Source organism: Aspergillus puulaauensis, chromosome 3, assembly GCF_016861865.1.
Source record: "Aspergillus puulaauensis MK2 DNA, chromosome 3, nearly complete sequence".
NCBI lineage: Eukaryota > Fungi > Ascomycota > Eurotiomycetes > Eurotiales > Aspergillaceae > Aspergillus > Aspergillus puulaauensis.
This window is the reverse complement of record NC_054859.1, coordinates 4,369,886-4,386,346: the sequence shown is the minus strand read 5'-3', so window position 1 is coordinate 4,386,346 and position 16,461 is coordinate 4,369,886. Positions and strand designations below refer to the sequence as shown.

The 16,461-nt window shown below is 52.0% G+C and overlaps 9 protein-coding genes across 9 annotated transcripts; 6 read left to right on the top strand and 3 right to left on the bottom strand.

The window, feature by feature from the left end:
- Positions 1 to 77: 77 nt before the first annotated feature.
- On the bottom strand, positions 78 to 1,223 carry APUU_31731S (uncharacterized protein; the record flags this gene model as incomplete). Its single annotated transcript, XM_041702968.1, has 1 exon — positions 78 to 1,223. The coding sequence occupies one exon, from the start codon at positions 1,221 to 1,223 to the stop codon at positions 78 to 80; it is 1,146 nt and encodes a 381-aa protein (XP_041555700.1).
- A 653-nt stretch (positions 1,224 to 1,876) lies between these two features.
- APUU_31730A (uncharacterized protein) lies at positions 1,877 to 3,229 on the top strand (the record flags this gene model as incomplete). The annotated part of the gene is made up of 3 exons (XM_041702967.1): positions 1,877 to 2,195; positions 2,243 to 2,283; positions 2,333 to 3,229. The coding sequence occupies 3 exons, from the start codon at positions 1,877 to 1,879 to the stop codon at positions 3,227 to 3,229; spliced, it is 1,257 nt and encodes a 418-aa protein (XP_041555699.1).
- Positions 3,230 to 3,558: 329 nt separating this feature from the next.
- APUU_31729A (sugar O-acetyltransferase) lies at positions 3,559 to 4,396 on the top strand (the record flags this gene model as incomplete). Its single annotated transcript, XM_041702966.1, has 3 exons — positions 3,559 to 3,731; positions 3,792 to 4,188; positions 4,247 to 4,396. The coding sequence occupies 3 exons, from the start codon at positions 3,559 to 3,561 to the stop codon at positions 4,394 to 4,396; spliced, it is 720 nt and encodes a 239-aa protein (XP_041555698.1).
- A 301-nt stretch (positions 4,397 to 4,697) lies between these two features.
- APUU_31728S (class I SAM-dependent methyltransferase) lies at positions 4,698 to 5,705 on the bottom strand (the record flags this gene model as incomplete). Its single annotated transcript, XM_041702965.1, has 4 exons — positions 4,698 to 5,122; positions 5,184 to 5,440; positions 5,499 to 5,606; positions 5,653 to 5,705. The coding sequence occupies 4 exons, from the start codon at positions 5,703 to 5,705 to the stop codon at positions 4,698 to 4,700; spliced, it is 843 nt and encodes a 280-aa protein (XP_041555697.1).
- Positions 5,706 to 6,043: 338 nt separating this feature from the next.
- On the bottom strand, positions 6,044 to 7,938 carry APUU_31727S (uncharacterized protein; the record flags this gene model as incomplete). The annotated part of the gene is made up of 4 exons (XM_041702964.1): positions 6,044 to 6,981; positions 7,029 to 7,621; positions 7,670 to 7,779; positions 7,825 to 7,938. 4 exons carry the CDS (start codon positions 7,936 to 7,938, stop codon positions 6,044 to 6,046), a joined length of 1,755 nt encoding a protein of 584 aa, XP_041555696.1.
- Positions 7,939 to 8,234: 296 nt separating this feature from the next.
- Positions 8,235 to 9,687, top strand: APUU_31726A (IQ calmodulin-binding motif protein; the record flags this gene model as incomplete). Its single annotated transcript, XM_041702962.1, has 5 exons — positions 8,235 to 8,321; positions 8,368 to 8,442; positions 8,490 to 9,221; positions 9,272 to 9,417; positions 9,462 to 9,687. The coding sequence occupies 5 exons, from the start codon at positions 8,235 to 8,237 to the stop codon at positions 9,685 to 9,687; spliced, it is 1,266 nt and encodes a 421-aa protein (XP_041555695.1).
- Positions 9,688 to 9,873: 186 nt separating this feature from the next.
- Positions 9,874 to 10,956, top strand: APUU_31725A (LLM class flavin-dependent oxidoreductase; the record flags this gene model as incomplete). The annotated part of the gene is made up of 1 exon (XM_041702961.1): positions 9,874 to 10,956. One exon carries the CDS (start codon positions 9,874 to 9,876, stop codon positions 10,954 to 10,956), a length of 1,083 nt encoding a protein of 360 aa, XP_041555694.1.
- A 924-nt stretch (positions 10,957 to 11,880) lies between these two features.
- APUU_31724A (uncharacterized protein) lies at positions 11,881 to 13,910 on the top strand (the record flags this gene model as incomplete). Its single annotated transcript, XM_041702960.1, has 9 exons — positions 11,881 to 11,995; positions 12,047 to 12,157; positions 12,204 to 12,325; positions 12,374 to 12,479; positions 12,525 to 12,649; positions 12,697 to 12,795; positions 12,841 to 12,976; positions 13,024 to 13,105; positions 13,151 to 13,910. 9 exons carry the CDS (start codon positions 11,881 to 11,883, stop codon positions 13,908 to 13,910), a joined length of 1,656 nt encoding a protein of 551 aa, XP_041555693.1.
- A 446-nt stretch (positions 13,911 to 14,356) lies between these two features.
- Positions 14,357 to 16,460, top strand: APUU_31723A (uncharacterized protein; the record flags this gene model as incomplete). The annotated part of the gene is made up of 3 exons (XM_041702959.1): positions 14,357 to 14,902; positions 14,954 to 15,978; positions 16,031 to 16,460. 3 exons carry the CDS (start codon positions 14,357 to 14,359, stop codon positions 16,458 to 16,460), a joined length of 2,001 nt encoding a protein of 666 aa, XP_041555692.1.
- Between the last annotated feature and the right edge of the window lies 1 nt (position 16,461).

Here is a 16,461-nt window from a genome sequence, read left to right as displayed (position 1 = left end):
CATTGAGTCATCAAACTTGTCGAACGTAAATAGGTATCTAACAAACACATTCATAACTTCATTCCCAATTTCAGACGCTATCCAAGTATAGACGATACCGCGTTGAGGACATTCGACGCAGCTTCTGCGTAGCTCGGAAGGCCAGCATCATTCTGATAATTCACACCATCTACGATCTCTGGCGACGCTCCTGGAAGAACCACCAGGTCTGTTTCTCCGGATATCTCCCGCATAGTACCTGCACAGAGCACCTCCGCAGCGACATGCATGACATATGTGCGCTTGATATTGTACGTCTCGAACGTTGGAGCCGTGTCCTCGAGTGCAGGACTGAAAATCTCCTTTTTATATCCTGTCTCTGGTGATAATGGGACATTCAAGTCTTTGGTTGTCCCGTTGAATAGCACGGCAGACTCGCTCTGTGTTTCATCTGATCCAGTATGTGCTGCTCCCCAGACCTTGGTTTTCTGTTTCACCGAAATACTGAACCCTTTCAGGATGAAGGACATGCTCTCGAAACCCGATTTGGCCTCTGGTGATCGTATAATCGATAGCGCACAGGGGATCTCTTCCCCTGGGTGGATTTTAGCAGGGACAGTGAGCTGAAGCTGGAAGTCAACAGGCGCTGCCTGGGACCAATGCAAAAGAGCCTTGGCCCTATTTCCAGGGGTCCTTCTATTCGGAAGCCGTGTCGTCAGTCTGAGCGCGTCGCCTTTTGTAGGGATCTGATTCTCCGGATCATGTCGCGGCCGATAGGTGATGGGCACTATTTTCTCCGAGATGCGCCGCTGTGATGGGCCGAACTGGGACTGTGTCCAGACCGACGCTCTAATCGTGTATTCCACCGACGCTTCAAACTTTGCGTTCCTGTGCTTGAATGTCGGGGGAAGAAGATGGTTCGATCGCACTGTCGTGAGCTGCTTCGTCCAGTGGGTCATATTGACAATAGTTGGGTCAACTGGCGAAGCGCGCGCGGGAAACGGAAAGGCAAAGGGCAAGACGATTTGAGAGCCATGGATTTCGCCTACTCTCGTGCAGAACAAGTCTGCTTCGCCATATGCGTCATACGAGCTCGAGACGACCGTGCTCTTGGTACGGCCAGCGACTTCGACCACAACATACAGAAGGCTTGTTAAATCAGTGCGTTCGAAGCTCACTTGGCCGCTGACAATATCCCCTTGGGAGTAGGTTGCGTTGGTGTCATCAAGGTTCACAATGAGCATGGTGGGATAATTTGACTCTTTTATGGATGCAACTTGTCGGGTGTAACTGGCCAGCTATATATCTCTGCCTGTGCAGCATACACAGCCTCAATTCCCACGCACGGTCCTCTTCGGGCGTGTGCTTGTCTTGAGCCTCATGGCTTATGAGTCAGGCGACGGAGTACATGTATTAGCTCCATCTGCACCCTGATCTTCAAGAAAGACCCGATATATATCCTTCCACTCGAAATTGTCGTTGGTTCTTCACTTTATGTTATGCACGCATTCCAGCTATCTGATTGGCTGCTTATCGGTCGTGTCACGTGGTTTTTGATGTTAGTCATCAATCCAGACACTCGCTCACTCAACATCTCAACTTCTCCATCAATCGCTTCGAGACTTCGAATGGCTGGCTCATAACCATGACTGACGAATTACCCGGATCTAATATATTCAAAACCCGACCCATGCGCTCAAAGGATGGCTGCCAGTCTTGTCGGCGCCGGAAGAAGAAGTGCGATGAAGTCCACCCAATCTGCGGGGGCTGCACCAGGAACAGTCTATCTTGCCAGTGGTTGGATCATGCAAACCAGCCCATCACACGCCGTAGACGGCGTCTTTGTCAAAGCGAACTGTGGCCCCGCTCGCTAGATATCCCGCCCGAGCTCGGTGGAATGGTCACTGTCTTTGCCGTGCCCAGTTGTCCCATTCTACGCCGTCTCCTAGCCCATTTCACAGAGGGCAGCGCATTGTGGATGTCGATTAGTCCTCGCCGTCACAAGAGGTTCCTACACCACTTTGTTTCCACAGCTGTGGGAAGCCCTTTGACGATGAGCTGTGTCCTGGCAGTTGCGGCTGCTGATCTGCTAAAGTACGAGACGCGTGAACCAGACATGAGAATGATATCCCTTGATCTGTATGGTAAGGCCGTGGCTGGGGTTAGATCTGAAATTGATAACGAACTGGCCTGCGAGCAGGACCGGCCCCTGTCAGGTATGCAGTCCATCCTTTGACCGTAGAAGGTTGCTAACTGGAAGTAGATGATATTGTGCTTGCCATACTGCTATTATGCCTGCACGAGGTGCGCCCACTCCCATTGCTAAGAGAGCAGAACTAACTACCCTACGTAGACACATAACTTTTCAGATACCAGCCGATTGCTGCCTCATCTCAACGCCGCGGCTTTCCTTTTGCAGCAGCGACTATCCTCAGCTCCATCCAACGGCCACCTGCGCACCTTTCTCTTGGAGCTCTTCTCATACTTCTTCGCACTAACGGCCTTCTCTCATGGACCAAGTCTCGCACTCACCCCAGCTGGCGAGGTATTCGACATGATCTCAGCCAATCCCCACCATCAGCTCGGCCAGGGCATGCTTCTAGGGCCATCTCAGGCGTTGATCACAACCATATTCCAGGTCACTCGGTTCGTGATGCGCGCGCCTTCCATGATGTATGGGATGTTCCGGTTAGAGCTCGCAATCATAGAACACCAGCTGCAGAACCCCCGCAACTTGACCGACCTTGCTACGGCTGAACTAGAACAGCCGCATTATCAAGCGCGAATCAATACTGTCTATTCTCCCGACGACGAGATACTGTTTGAAATTTATAGGCTATCATGTCTAGTATACGTCAAGCAGATCCTTGATCCCGATGTCCACCCTTGCAATCATGAGCTCCAGCACCTTGTAAATTCCTTCGTTAATGAACTCAATGCCCTTGAAGGCGACTCGCCCTTAAACGGGATACTGACTTGGCCGCTCCTGGTAGTTGGCCTTTGCGCAGTGACTCGCCCCCAACAGAACCTCATCATGGCGCGGCTGCGCAAGTCACACAAGATATGGAGAACGGACATCTTTACGACCACCATGGACTTTCTCCGCCAGCGATGGAGTCTCCTCGCCACTGAAATGGGGCCACAGCAACACAAGGGTACTCAACAGGCAATGTTTCAATATAATTGCCGTGGGTCTCCAGGTTCACATCACACCTTCGAAAGCCTTCCCCTGCCAATTGTCCTTGTCTAGCATTAGCGCACCTATGGCGTACATCTCCAGGAACTAAAACTAACGGCAGTCTCCTTTCTCGCCATATCACATGTGTCCGGCTCTTTGTTGGTGTTTGTGCACTGCGAGTTGAGGAACGCCACTGTGCAAGAAATGCCTGCGGATCGGATCTAACCTCTTTGGGCGCTGTAATAGCCGCGCTGCTCCACCGTCCAGCAACCAACTTATACAACAGGAATATCAGACATTCGGCTTACCGACATTCAAGTCCCGTGTGGAGCTTTATTTGAGATCGATCCCTTCTTTTCCCAGCTCTTGCTGCTCACACCAATCCATCCCTGTTCGCTGCAATGTTGTCCCACATCGACGAGCGCGAGAACCTGGCTCACATGGGGCGCGGCGAGCTGTACTACGCTTTTACACCAGAACTCGTCGCTGCCAGAAAGCGATGCGCCCGTGCCGTCAACCGGCTGAACAATTCTGGGGAATTGAGCAGGCGAGAAATCGCTGAGTTCTGGAAAGAGTGAGACGCACCGCAATACCTCGATCTACTCTTGCCCACCTACCTAACGACCGCTCGCAGAATCACCAACGACCCTCGAGACCTCCCACCGCCGGCCGCCACCGAAGACGAAGAGGACGCAGTGCTGCATGAATATCCCTGGATCGAGCGACCCATCAACATCGACTACGGGACGAACGTCAAAGTCGGAAGTAACGTCTTTATCAACTTCAACTGCACAATCCTGGATACATGCACTGTATCCATCGGATCACGGACACTCATCGGACCGAACGTTTCCCTGTTCAGCGGCACGCATCCAGTAGATCCAGACCTCCGCAATGGAACATATGGGCCAGAGATGGGTGGTCGTGTTACAATCGGCCAGGACTGCTGGATTGCTGGTAATGCCATCATCCTGCCCGGAGTTACGGTTGGCGATGGCTGTACTATCGGGGCGGGGAGTGTTGTCACCAAGGTAGGACACACCAAAGTCATCGTGAGAGCTTGGCTAATATATCATCGACAATAACTAGGACGTCCCGCCTTACCACGTTGCCGCCGGAAACCCCGCCAGAATCCTGCGCAAGATTGAACGGTCTGGAAGTAGGATTAACGGGACAAATGGTTCCGATCAGGGGTCAATTAAAACCACGCCGAGAGTTAGTGGTGGCGGTGGGAAATAATGTCGCTTTTGCAAGATTGACCGTGCGAATGAACCCGTTGTCTGTTAGAGCGGATCATAGACGGCTGCGCGCCTTAAGATTAATAAATAATAGACTGTTCTAGACCGTTTTGCGGAATCAGGCATCTGCACTTTTGTCGGCCCCAGTGCTATTCCAAATATCTCTATACCCCGGCTCGTGAGTCGTATTCTGCAAATTACCAAGGGGAATTTAGCTTGGAGGATGTTGTTTAAAAGGTGTCCCCTGCTATTATTCCATATTATTAATGACATCCAGGGTTCTATAGTACACCGCCCTGTGTCTAATTCGGCTTCTGGCCTATAACTGTCCCAAACCGCACGTCTACCACTCCACCATCGGCGAAATATTCCTCAAGATCCAGCTTAATCTTAGAGCCCTTTTCGTCCGCTTCATCTTTGTCAGCTGCGTCACCTATTTTAAGCAGTATCACAGGAATCATAGTCGAAAAGAACTGCCTCTCCCACTCTTGCGCACGGTCAACCAAATCCGCCCGTCCACGAATAGGGTACGATCGGTTAGCAACATTCAGCAGTCCAGCGTTATTATACGCGGTATAAAGCGTGTCCGGAGCGCATTTGCTGATTTTTGTGACCTCCACGAACTTCATCCAGGGCTGCACGCCTGCTGTACCTTTCGGGTGGTCGTCGCTGCCTGCCTCTACATGGGCGAAGTCGACTTCACTCCACTGCAGGTAACCTCCGGGTTCTGTACGCAGTAATATGATCAGCGTGATCTCATATCTAGATGACGGAAGGCTATGACCTACTTAGAATCGTGAGTAGGTTTTCAACTGCCTTCTGGAATTCCGACTCCGGAAATGCCGTGACTAGCAGTCTAACATGCACCAGGTCGTACCGGTTAAGATGTTCAGCAGGGAAGGGTTGGAAGATGTCGTGGACAGAGAACGTGATTCCAGCAGGAGCCGGAGGGAATTGGGCAGCAGATATGTCAAAGCCATGGAATTGACGCTCGGATTGGCCTGCATTTTCATTCAGCTGCTTTTGCGCATCCCACAGCCAAATCCTGAGATCAATCTCAATTAACAACAGAGCCACTGGGCGAGTGAAGGGTGGCGGCTTACCCAGTCCCAGTAGCGACGTCGGCGACCGTGGAAATATTGTCCAGCGGAACTGCCTTGTCTATGGCTCCGCCGACAATGTCTAGCAGGAGTTTGTGTTGTTCATTCAGCCTGTCACAGTTAATACTTGGCACAGCACTAGAGTGTGAGAACTTACCGGCGCGACTCAGTCTCGTCACGGCCGAGGGGGTACATCTCTTCTTTAGTCATGGTTGGTAAATTGGTGTATGGATAATCGCAATTTGCAAGATGAGCAAGAGCGCGGTGGTCGAAGTTTATATAGGCAAGGTATTAGGCATCCTGTTCCGTGCCACTCCAGCTGGAATAAGCGCTAACCAGTGTCAGCCCGCGGGCTATTCGGCTTGATTTGGATAACTACGCTCAGAGCTGAGCACAACTGAGCACCTGACGAAGAGTGGCCCACTCCAGCCGGGTTGCGGTGAACTCCCACTGGACATCGGCGCTTTCAAAGTTTGGCACCGGGTGGAAACCGCCTAATACACCACAGCGGGACATGCCCAAGCAAAGCAGACCGAATCGTTTGCCCTCTATGCGCCAAAATAGTGGTCTAAGCTTAACCTGCCGTCCCCGTCAAACATATCGAAGTTAAATGCACCATCCACAGGAGTAGTGAGATGATCATCCTCTGGGTGAAACAAATCCCATCCCTTTGTTGCGATGTCCAGACTAGTCGCGATGCTCGACCAGGTGTTCGCGGGGTGATCAGCAACTAGAGACGTGCGGAGAAGGTCGACCAGCCGACGAATATATTCGGTGGTTTCGCCAAAGTCAAGGCCTGTTGTGGATTGTTCCTGACACGAGCCCTTGAGAAGACAAACGGAGGCAAACGCCGTCATGGTCCCAAAGTATACAGGTAGCTTGTGCAGCCAAAGCTCAGCGTCTCTATGGTCATCCACGATACATCGGACGATAGCCAGAGCACTTCTCAGAGCAGACGACGCAAAGCTATCAATGCCCTCCCTGCACAACGAGTATATCTCTGCTGCTGGACCCCGAAATACATGCGAGAAGAGGAACAACCTGGCCGAATGATAATACAGGCGTCCCAGTCGATTTGTAAATGGTGTCCCCATCTCGCTGGTTGAGAGTAAATCCAACCATTCACCAAGCCACTGATCGTATTCTGTGCCAAAGCTCTCCAACTCTGTCGACTTTTGGCTCGCCATCGGGTTCTCAATATCCGCCCCGAATCTATCGAATACTCGGCCACTGATAGACCAGAGCTCGACTTGGGCGATCAAACTCAAGTCGTATGATGTTGAAAAAGGACTTTGTAAGAAGTCTCGCGGCGCTTTCAAAGAATGAAAGTCGCGAGTAAGCGGTGGCCGTCCGTGGCTTAGGGAGGAGTGTCGGTCACACAGGTAGACCAAAAAGTAGAGTCGTGTGCGGTCGTAGCAAGCTCTCTTCGTATGGGGTATTTTGGTGATACACCGGTGTAGGTCAAGCTCTGTGGCTATGCGAACAGCTTCGAGTTGTCAGACACTGCGCAGTAATATCCAGAAATTGCCTTACCTAGTCCACTCAGTGCAGAGGCGATTTCGCTCAGCCAGAAGGCTCCAATGCACAATGCTCGCACGTCATCAAATTTATGGTTTGTCGCAAACATCTTCCGCGAGACTTCCGTCTTCAACGCATTAAGGCACGATTGATAGGCCTTGGAGCCCGTGCAGAAAGCGGACACAGTGCAGATTGCCGATGTGAGAAGTGATGATCTGGAGCGTACTTTTGCCAATGTATCATCAGGCTCGAGGACGTAGTGGACGCAGTGATCAAGCTGCTCATGGTAGAACTTAAACAGGGCCTCGGCTGTCTGCTGGGAAATCACCCCGCATGAGATCAGATCTGGGCGCCGCTGCCCTTGGAAAATTACCTGCTGGCCACTGAAGTTGAGATCTATCATGGATGATGCAGGAAATGCCCCGAGACTACAAGATAGATTCAACGTGATCATATTTGGGGGGGCAGTTGATGCGCGGCTGGCTGGGGTCTTTCTGGGTCTGCTTCTCTCCTCTGGTGTGATGTCCTCGGGCGAAGCAGTCGGACCTTGCGTTGACACCGTAGCTGACTCCAAGTTTTCCAGGCGGCGTTCAATGTTCTCCTTCCATCTATCAATTGGTTAGGGGACATCGGTGGTACGGATGCAGTGTTCGTACGATGCGTCACTTTCAAGCAGCATTTGCAGGCTCTTGTTCACGGTACATGACAGACCACGGGATTCACACCGAGTGCAGGGCGGGTTTCCCCCGTTCATATGACATTTAATCTATAGACATCAGTATAGTTTCGTAGGGCAGATGCTTCGTCTCACTTTGAGTTTGCGACATGCCACGCATGCCGTGATTTTACGCGTAATATCGGGAGGTTTCCTGTCGCCAAAAGACTCTCGTAGAGCCCTTACGGCAGATAATGAAGAGGATGACATGATGGATTCAAAAATATGGAGTGGGATGGAGCGCAAGAAGAGAAAGAGGAGAACTGGAGCTGAAGGTGGAGGCTGTTGCCTGCCTGCCTTACAGCCTTACGGCCTTGCTTGGTCAACTAACCATATATGGCTAGCGCATTCTGCTGCGATCTTCGCACTGTTCGTCCATCAAGGCAGAAGCGCTTGCTCCTTCATTAAATCACTGCTCTTCGAATTAACCATGCTCTAATGAGATCTACGCAATATCTTTCAGGTTCAATATTATTCCTACAGTTCCATTCCGTCGCGCAGTCCCCATGAACGACCAAACTCCCCCTGGCGACGGCGAAACGGAAAATGACGTCAGCGCCGCGCGGATATCGCAGTCTGTGTGCTTGATCCAGGTACGACTTCCCCCAACACCCAGGTACGAGAAGCTAACGATATCAGCGTGTCTATCGCGGTTACCGTACACGGCGCGAACTACAAGGTAGGCACTTGTGCTATGCCAATCGCTGGATAGATGTATGTCAATGCCCAGCTATCGCAGGGTAAGAAACTGACTACCATAGACGCTGAGAGAGGTACAAGCACAGCAATCCCAGAGCTCTCCCACAGTGCCTGCAAGCTCGCCAGCTGCTCAGGCCCATCGGAATTGGGGGCATGCAGTCCGTGTCGCAAAGCTCGCACGTGGCGATAGCAATGGCCAACAGGCTTCCCCAAAGGGCATCAAACCGAACCCGGCGACGATAAGCAAGGCAATGGACTTGCAATACTTCCTCGAGATGATGGACCTGAAACATCGCCACGGCAGCAATTTGCGCAAGTATCATGAGTACTGGAAATTGACAGACTCCCATGAAAACTTCTTCTACTGGCTTGATCACGGCGCCGGTAAGGATATCGAACTGCCCGCTTGTCCTCGCGCAAAGCTGGAACGTGAACAAATACGCTACCTCTCGCGGGAGGAAAGGCTGAACTATCTAGTCCAAGTCGATGAAGCCGGGAGGCTTCGCTGGGCCAAAAACAACGAGCTGGTTTGGACTAGCAATGCGCGGTACGAAGACAGCACAGACGGGATTCTACCCCTGAGTAGTCCACGACCGAAGAGCAAGCGCGATTCTAGTGCCACATTCCCATCTCACTCACGCTCACAATCAACATCGAGCTCCGACCTAGATGATCAGACCTTAGATATGGATTTCAAGTCCGAATCCCGCGTTGACGCGCCGGTGAGTCGCAGGCGCAGCATCATCAAGCGCCTCAAAGACAAGCTATTTGACAAGGATGACTGGTGGATATTTGTATGACCCTCCCCATCTGCCTCAGACTTAGAGTGCGGCTGACTCGCTAGGTCGCCGACCCCTCATATCGCCTGTATATCGGAATAAAGAGTCGAGGGTCCTTTCAGCACTCTTCGTTCCTGCACGGAGGTCGCATCGCAGCCGCTGGCATGATCAAGGTCCGGGACGGCAAGTTGCGCGATCTTGCTCCATTAAGGTAAGTTCCTTCTCCAACTGCAAGGAGACCGCTAACAATAGCAGTGGCCACTATCGCCCGCGGTCGGTGAACTTCCACGCGTTTGTTCATGCATTGCAGGACCAGGGGGCAGATCTCTCGCATGTTTCCGTCACCAAGCTGTATGCTACTCTTGCCGGCATGGAAGGCTATGTCGGCACCAAACGCAGCGTGGTTCGAGCCCGAGAGAAAATGGAACGCAAGGTAGTTAGCGCGGGGAAAGACAAAGGCCCGTTGGAAGTTGATTTGTAAGGCAGGATGGGGTGAAGACGTGATTTCTGTGTCTCTGGCATCATCCGGTGATGCCACCACCGTCGCCTTTATGCCGATCGCACCATCGGCGATAGGACTGTTGGAGACGACTACAAGAGGGATGCTCTGGCCCCCGCCAGGAATATCTCCTCTGCTTACTCCCGGTTATCCTTCCTGACCATCACGATGCCGACCGAATTCATTAGTCTCACGTTTCCAACACAGTCCACGGAGCTCAAGCCGATCATCAATGCTCCGATTGAGCCGGACTTCCTCGAGCGCTATGCTCGCAATCTCGATGACTACGGGTTCAATTACACCCTGGTTCCCTATGACAGCTCCTACTTCGACCCTTGGACTGTTGGCGCCACCATCGCAGCTCACACCAAAAACCTGAAGATCATCATCGCGCTTCGACCCAACACCTTGTATCCGACCGTAGCAGCCAAGGCACTGGCAACTCTGGATCAGCTAAGTTCTGGCCGCGCTGTCGTTCACTTCATCGCCGGTGGCAGCGATGTTGAGCAAGCCAGGGAGGGCGACTTCCTGAACAAGGAACAGCGCTACGCCCGGCAAGAGGACTACATCAAAATCCTCCGCCGTGCATGGGAGTCGGATGAGCCATTTGACTGGGACAGCCCCTACTATACCTTCAAACAATTTAGTAACCGTGTCCGTCCAGTCAACGGCACGATTCCTGTCTCCGTGGGTGGCTCTTCCGACGACGCCTATCGCATTGGCGGCGCCCTAGCCGATATCTTCGGGCTCTGGGGCGAACCATTAAAGGAGACCAAGGAACAGATTGATCGTGTCTACGCCGAAGCCGAGAAAGCTGGTCGCACCGACCGGCCTCGCATCTGGGTGACCTTCCGTCCGATTGTTGCTGAAACAGACGACCTAGCCTGGGCCAAGGCACACCGCACCCTCGATGCCTTGCAAACGAACCGTTCTGCTTTCAATGCCAAAGCTCCCGCCAATGCTCCTGCCCCGCAAAATGTCGGCTCCCAGCGCTTGCTTGACATTGCTTCTCGCGGGGAGGTACACGATCGCGCCCTGTGGTATCCAACCGTGACGGCAACAAATGCCCGTGGCGCATCTACGGCTCTTGTGGGATCGTACGATACTGTTTCACAGTCGATCCTCGACTACGTTGATCTGGGGGCGGATCTGATCTCCATCCGAGGGTACGACAATCTAAACGACGCAATTGACTACGGGCGCTATATCCTACCGCAGGTCCGTGAAGAGTTGCAAAAGCGAGAGAAATAAGCAACCCTTCTCTGTTGGTACTATGTAAGCATACTTGATTGTACATAGAAATATTACACTTCTAGTGCACATATATATATTCAACCCATATCCAATCTATTTCATGCATGCTCAACGCATGGCCTCAATCTCCCCCTTACTATTCAAATGACAATCATTCAAATACGGCACACGTCACAACGTTTATGTATACTCGTACCTGGTAGAGATACTACTATGGCTGCTAGATCGGTACTAGAGGTAATTGCATCCCGCGGCTCCTTCCAGTGTCAGGGTCTTTAGTGCCTCCTTCCTATATTGGAATATCTGATTCTATACCGGGAAGGAGCGATGGGCAGGTAGTGCCTTCTCATGAGGCCCAATGTCCGATCCCTCCTTTCTATGCCTGGCCATAATAAGGCCCATTTCCAATAGAAGTGCATTAATTCAAGGAGATGGCTCTTCGGCTATCGGCGTCGAGACCTCAGCGAGGCCGGTGCCGGCGAAATGGGAACTTCACCGGTCGTTTGGAGTCTAGTAGTGTTACCGATCACCCAAGGTCAGCAGAACGTGCTACCTGGTCTAGCCATAGCCGTTAATGGACCTCTGTGCTGCCGATCCCCAGAGCGAATATCTCCGGCTGTAGCACGTGTATCTGCCCTCGGGGGTATGGTTATTTCATAACCACTACCAGAGAGACACCTACCATACTCCAGTCATCTATCTTCAATCGTCTATGAGCCATTCCTCCCATAACACGATGAATGCACACGAAGCCTGGCAATGCTATCCCTTCTTCCCCGCGTTCGGCGATTTCACGGCGATCTGCCACAAAGACGACTCCAATTGAAGGATTGTGGGGTAATCTGGAGTATATAACCGGTTTGTAGCAGTCAGTCAATATTCTCTCCATTTCCAATCCGCCTGTTCATCACCGAGCTCACTATGATATCCTCTTTTACCGAAAAAGCGGCGGCGCTGGAGGCCGAGGGGGTATACATCGGCGGATGGAGCGCGAAGAACGTCCTCTCTCCTCGGAAGGATACACATGGGGAATATGGTAAGTCACTCCGGATACTTTTACAGTGCTCCCTAATTGACCAGTCATCAGACACCTCCGAGGATCGCATCGAGCGGCTCACTACCGCGAGAAGCGACTGGACAGATGCAGAAGAAAGGCGTCTCGTTCGCAAGCTTGATGCCCGCGTTGTCTTCCCGAGCTGTAGGTTCCCCTCCACTGTACGTTGAATCATGTATCTTATGAATAGGCGTCGTCTATGTGCTCGCGTATCTTGACCGGTCGAACCTCGGAAATGTGAAGATCCTCCAGTCTGATACCGCCGATTCTCTGGAGACAAGCCTAGGGCTAAAAGGGATAGAATTCAACTGGGTATGGCATTCTCCCCCTAACTTAACCGGAGACTGCTAACTGTAACAGGCCGTCTCTGTTTCATACTTTGCAGTCACTGCAATGCTGATTCCTGCGATGTTGATGCTGAAGAAGCTGTCGGCCAAGACCTTTTTTCCTCTTTGCATGGTTACTTGTTAGTCTCCGGAAAGACGCTGTGCTGTTGTTACTGACATTGTAGGGGCCATTATTATCATGACAATGGCAGCCTGTACCAATGCCGCTGGACTTATTGCTTCTCGCGTCTTCCTCGGTATCCCAGAGTCTGGTGTCGTTACTTGCGGCGTCATGTATTTCAGTTTCTGGGTACGTCTGTCCATAAATACCGTGTCTGTCCTAACTTCAAGGTGCAGTACAAACCAAAAGAAAGAGCCGTGCGGATCGGTGTATTCTACAGTTCCAACTCGATTGCGCAAGCCATCTCGGGATTCCTCGCGGTTGGGATCAACAATGTAAGTGCAAGCTACTTGCGGTTGGGTCGCTGCTGATGAGTACAGCTGAATGGTAAAGGAGGCCTCAAGTCATGGCAATGGGTGTTTATCATCGAGGGTGCAATGACGATAGTCGCTGCGGTCCCGATATACTTCCTCCTGTTATCGTTTCCGGAGACTTCCACTGCACTCACTGCTAGAGGTATGACCCGAATCACGAAGTGATGACATTAACTGACTCGTATATAGAGAGGCACATAGCAATCAATCGCTTTGGCCGTGGAAGCACCCGCCATACAGACGTGACTTGGAATACGAACGCCTTCATTCAGTGAGTGACACCTAAGCACTGCATGCATAACTCTGACCTTAACAGGATAATAACACGCCCGTCAAGCTACATGTTTTTCCTGGGGTACGTCTGCATTGCCATCGCTGCTGTAGCGCAGGCTACTTTCTTACCAACTATCCTGCACACAGTAAGAACTGTCGTATCCACATATAACCTTCCAACTAATGTCAAGCAGCTCCTTGAATTCCCAACCCAAAAAGCAAACCTATACACCGCGATCGTCAATCTCGTAGCCGTCCCCCTCTACTGGATCTACCCATTACATTCCGACTGGACACGCGAACGAATGTGGCACTTCATCATCCCAGTCCTAGGCTCCATCCCGTGCTACGCTGTATGGACCTACACCAGCCTGCACCCAGACACACACAGTATCAGCTACATGTCGATGTACGGAATGGCATTCCTCGGACAGCTTCTCCTAGTCTCCCAGCCCGTCCTGCTATCGTACCGCAGCGCAACACTTTACGGCGCCGCCGAGCAAGCCGTGGGTACGTCTATCGCTGTGGCCGCGTTGTCTATCGCCAGTATCATCGCTCCGCAGATGTATCCTAACTCTGATGCGCCGTACTATCTAAAGGGGTTCTCCGCTACTGTGGCTTTGCTCGCAGGCGGGATCGTTTCTTATCTTACGATCCCGCTGTGTTTGTATGTCGAGGCGCGGAGAAGGAAGGTTAAGACGGGCCAGTCTTTACCGGTGCAGGCTGTGGTTGATGCGGAGAGGTCTGAAGCTGAGACGAAAGAAGCTGTTACTGTTCAGGTGTCCGGTCCGGATGGTGTGTAGACCGTGGCGGTGATTGGACACTTTGCCTGGATATCCTGGTAGAAGAGTTGATATACACTGGTAACCTGGAGGGTTAAAGGTTCATTACAAGTTTAGTATACTACGAGAGGGTGTAGTAAATATCGCCTTTTATAGAATCAGTATACCATAACAAAAAAGTCCATTTTTCAAACATTCTACAATATGATATTTTGTATTATCCCGTTTCCTAATTTCTCTCCCTAGCCTTCTTTGTTTATAATTAATAGCCTAGGAACAGAGGCACAGGTTGTAAGAGTTCCCCGGCAACTGGTTGAATCGCCGAGAATCACCGAAAACCACCGGCCACCGCTGGCAATTGGAGATCGGAGTCCAGCCGAAGAATTGGAGGAAATCCACAGTATTTCAAACATTTAAAGGGTTCCTGCATGCTCCGAGCTCAAAGGACAGCAAATACAGAATTAGCCATGGCACCACAGCCCATCTGGACTCCGGTCCTGCCAGCCGACCAGATCCCTATGAACGTCTATCGCGAACATGTCAACCGCAGGTTCAGTCTAAGTCTCCGCTCCTCGCACGATCTACATAGATGGTCGGTCACCAGTCCGCATGATTTCTGGATAGACCTGCATGCATACACGGGAATTGTCCCGTCGCTCCCCGCGACAATGACGCGCGCATATGATCCCAACGTCCCCATGAGCGCTGTTCCCAAGTTCTTTGAAGGCGCCGTCGTCAATTACGCTGAGAACGTGTTCCACGGCAAGCGTCCTCATCAAGCTGCGCTGATTGGAATCCGCGAGAAAGAGGATATAGCAGGCGATGTCTGGACCTGGGCGCGGCTGCAGGAAACTGTGCGACAGCTTCGCAGCGCACTGCTGCAGAGCGGAGTGCAGGAGGGAGACCGGGTTGGTGCCATCATCTCGACGAGTGTTTGGTCTGTTGCGCTGTTCCTGGCTACTGCGTCGATTGGGGCTGTCTGGAGCAGCATTGCGCCGGATATCGGAGAGGAGGTACGTCGATTGAAACAGTTAATAAGTTAGTGTCATTCTAATACGTATCAGGGCTGTGTGTCGAGGCTGGACCAGATTAGTCCCAAGGTTCTTTTTGCCGACGACTGTTCGACATTCAAGGGCAAGACGCGGTCGAATGTCGATAAAGTGCGGAATATCGTGGACAGACTCACGCACAAGCCTGAATTGTTTATCATACAACTGTCCAAGGCTGCTCCCCCGTTTCCCACTCTTGACAGCTTTCTAGCACGATCCAGGCCAGATGATGACCTGCAGTTTAAGCGCGTGCCATACTCTCATCCTCTCTACATCCTCTACACCAGCGGCACAACCGGCGCACCCAAGTGTCTTGTCCACGCCCACTCGGTCATCATCCAGCACAAGAAGACCTCCCTCCTACACAACTCGCTAACCCATGACGACGTAGTCATGCAATACAGCAGCACCTCCTGGGTCCTATGGAACGTCATGGTAGGCCATTTATCCGTTGGCCCAACACTGGTTGTATACGACGGATCACCCCTCTGGCCAAGTCCAAAGGCCATGCTCAAAGTCCTGGAATACCACAAGGTCACATACTGGGGAATATCCCCTGGCTTCTTGCACCAACTCGAAATGTCCGGATCCATCCCCAGGGACGAAGCAGACCTCAGTGCTCTCCGGATGGTCCAAACCGGCGGATCTCACCTAGCAGCAAGCCAATACCACTGGTTCTATCGTGCATTCCCGAAATCCGTTCATCTGACAAGCGTCACTGGTGGTACAGACCTGGTTACGTCGTGGATTGGAACAGACCCAGCAGGGCCAGTATACCCTGGCGAGATCCAGCTCCCGATGCTCGGGCAGGACGTCGATGTCGCGGACCCTTCGACGGGGAGATCGATCAGGGAAACTGGCCAGCATGGTGAGTTCGTCTGCCGGACGCCATTCCCGTCAATGCCGGTGTTCTTCTGGGGAGATCGAAACATGACAAAGTACAAGGAGACGTACTTTGATCTGTTTCCTCACTGCTGGGCGCAGCATGACTGGGCCAGTTACAACCCTTCTACCAAGGGTTGGCAGATCCATGGAAGGAGGTATGTCCCATATTACTATATTTATATTCTGTACAGTATCTAACGTGCTCAGTGACGGCGTTCTGAACCCCCACGGCATCCGCTTCGGGTCGTCAGATATCTACTCCGTCGTCGAGGCCGAGCCCTTCAACAAAGTCATCGCGACAACACTCTGTATCGGGCGTCGTCGACCGGCTGACAACGACGAGACCGTATTCCTCTTCGTGGTCATGCACCAACCGCATAAACTCTCTGAGGAGCTGATCCGGAGAGTCAAGGACGCAATCCGGGGCGGCCTCAGCCATAGACACGTCCCGCGGTTCGTGATAGAAGTCCCCGAGATCCCAATGACAGTCAACGGCAAGAAGATCGAAACTCTCGTCAAAGGAATCATCTGCAAAGGACAACTACCGCCCAAGGCCAGCAACACAGTTGCAAACCCCGGCTGTCTACCCTCGTTCATACAATTCTACTCGCTAGAAGACCGCCAGTCAAAGCTTTGAT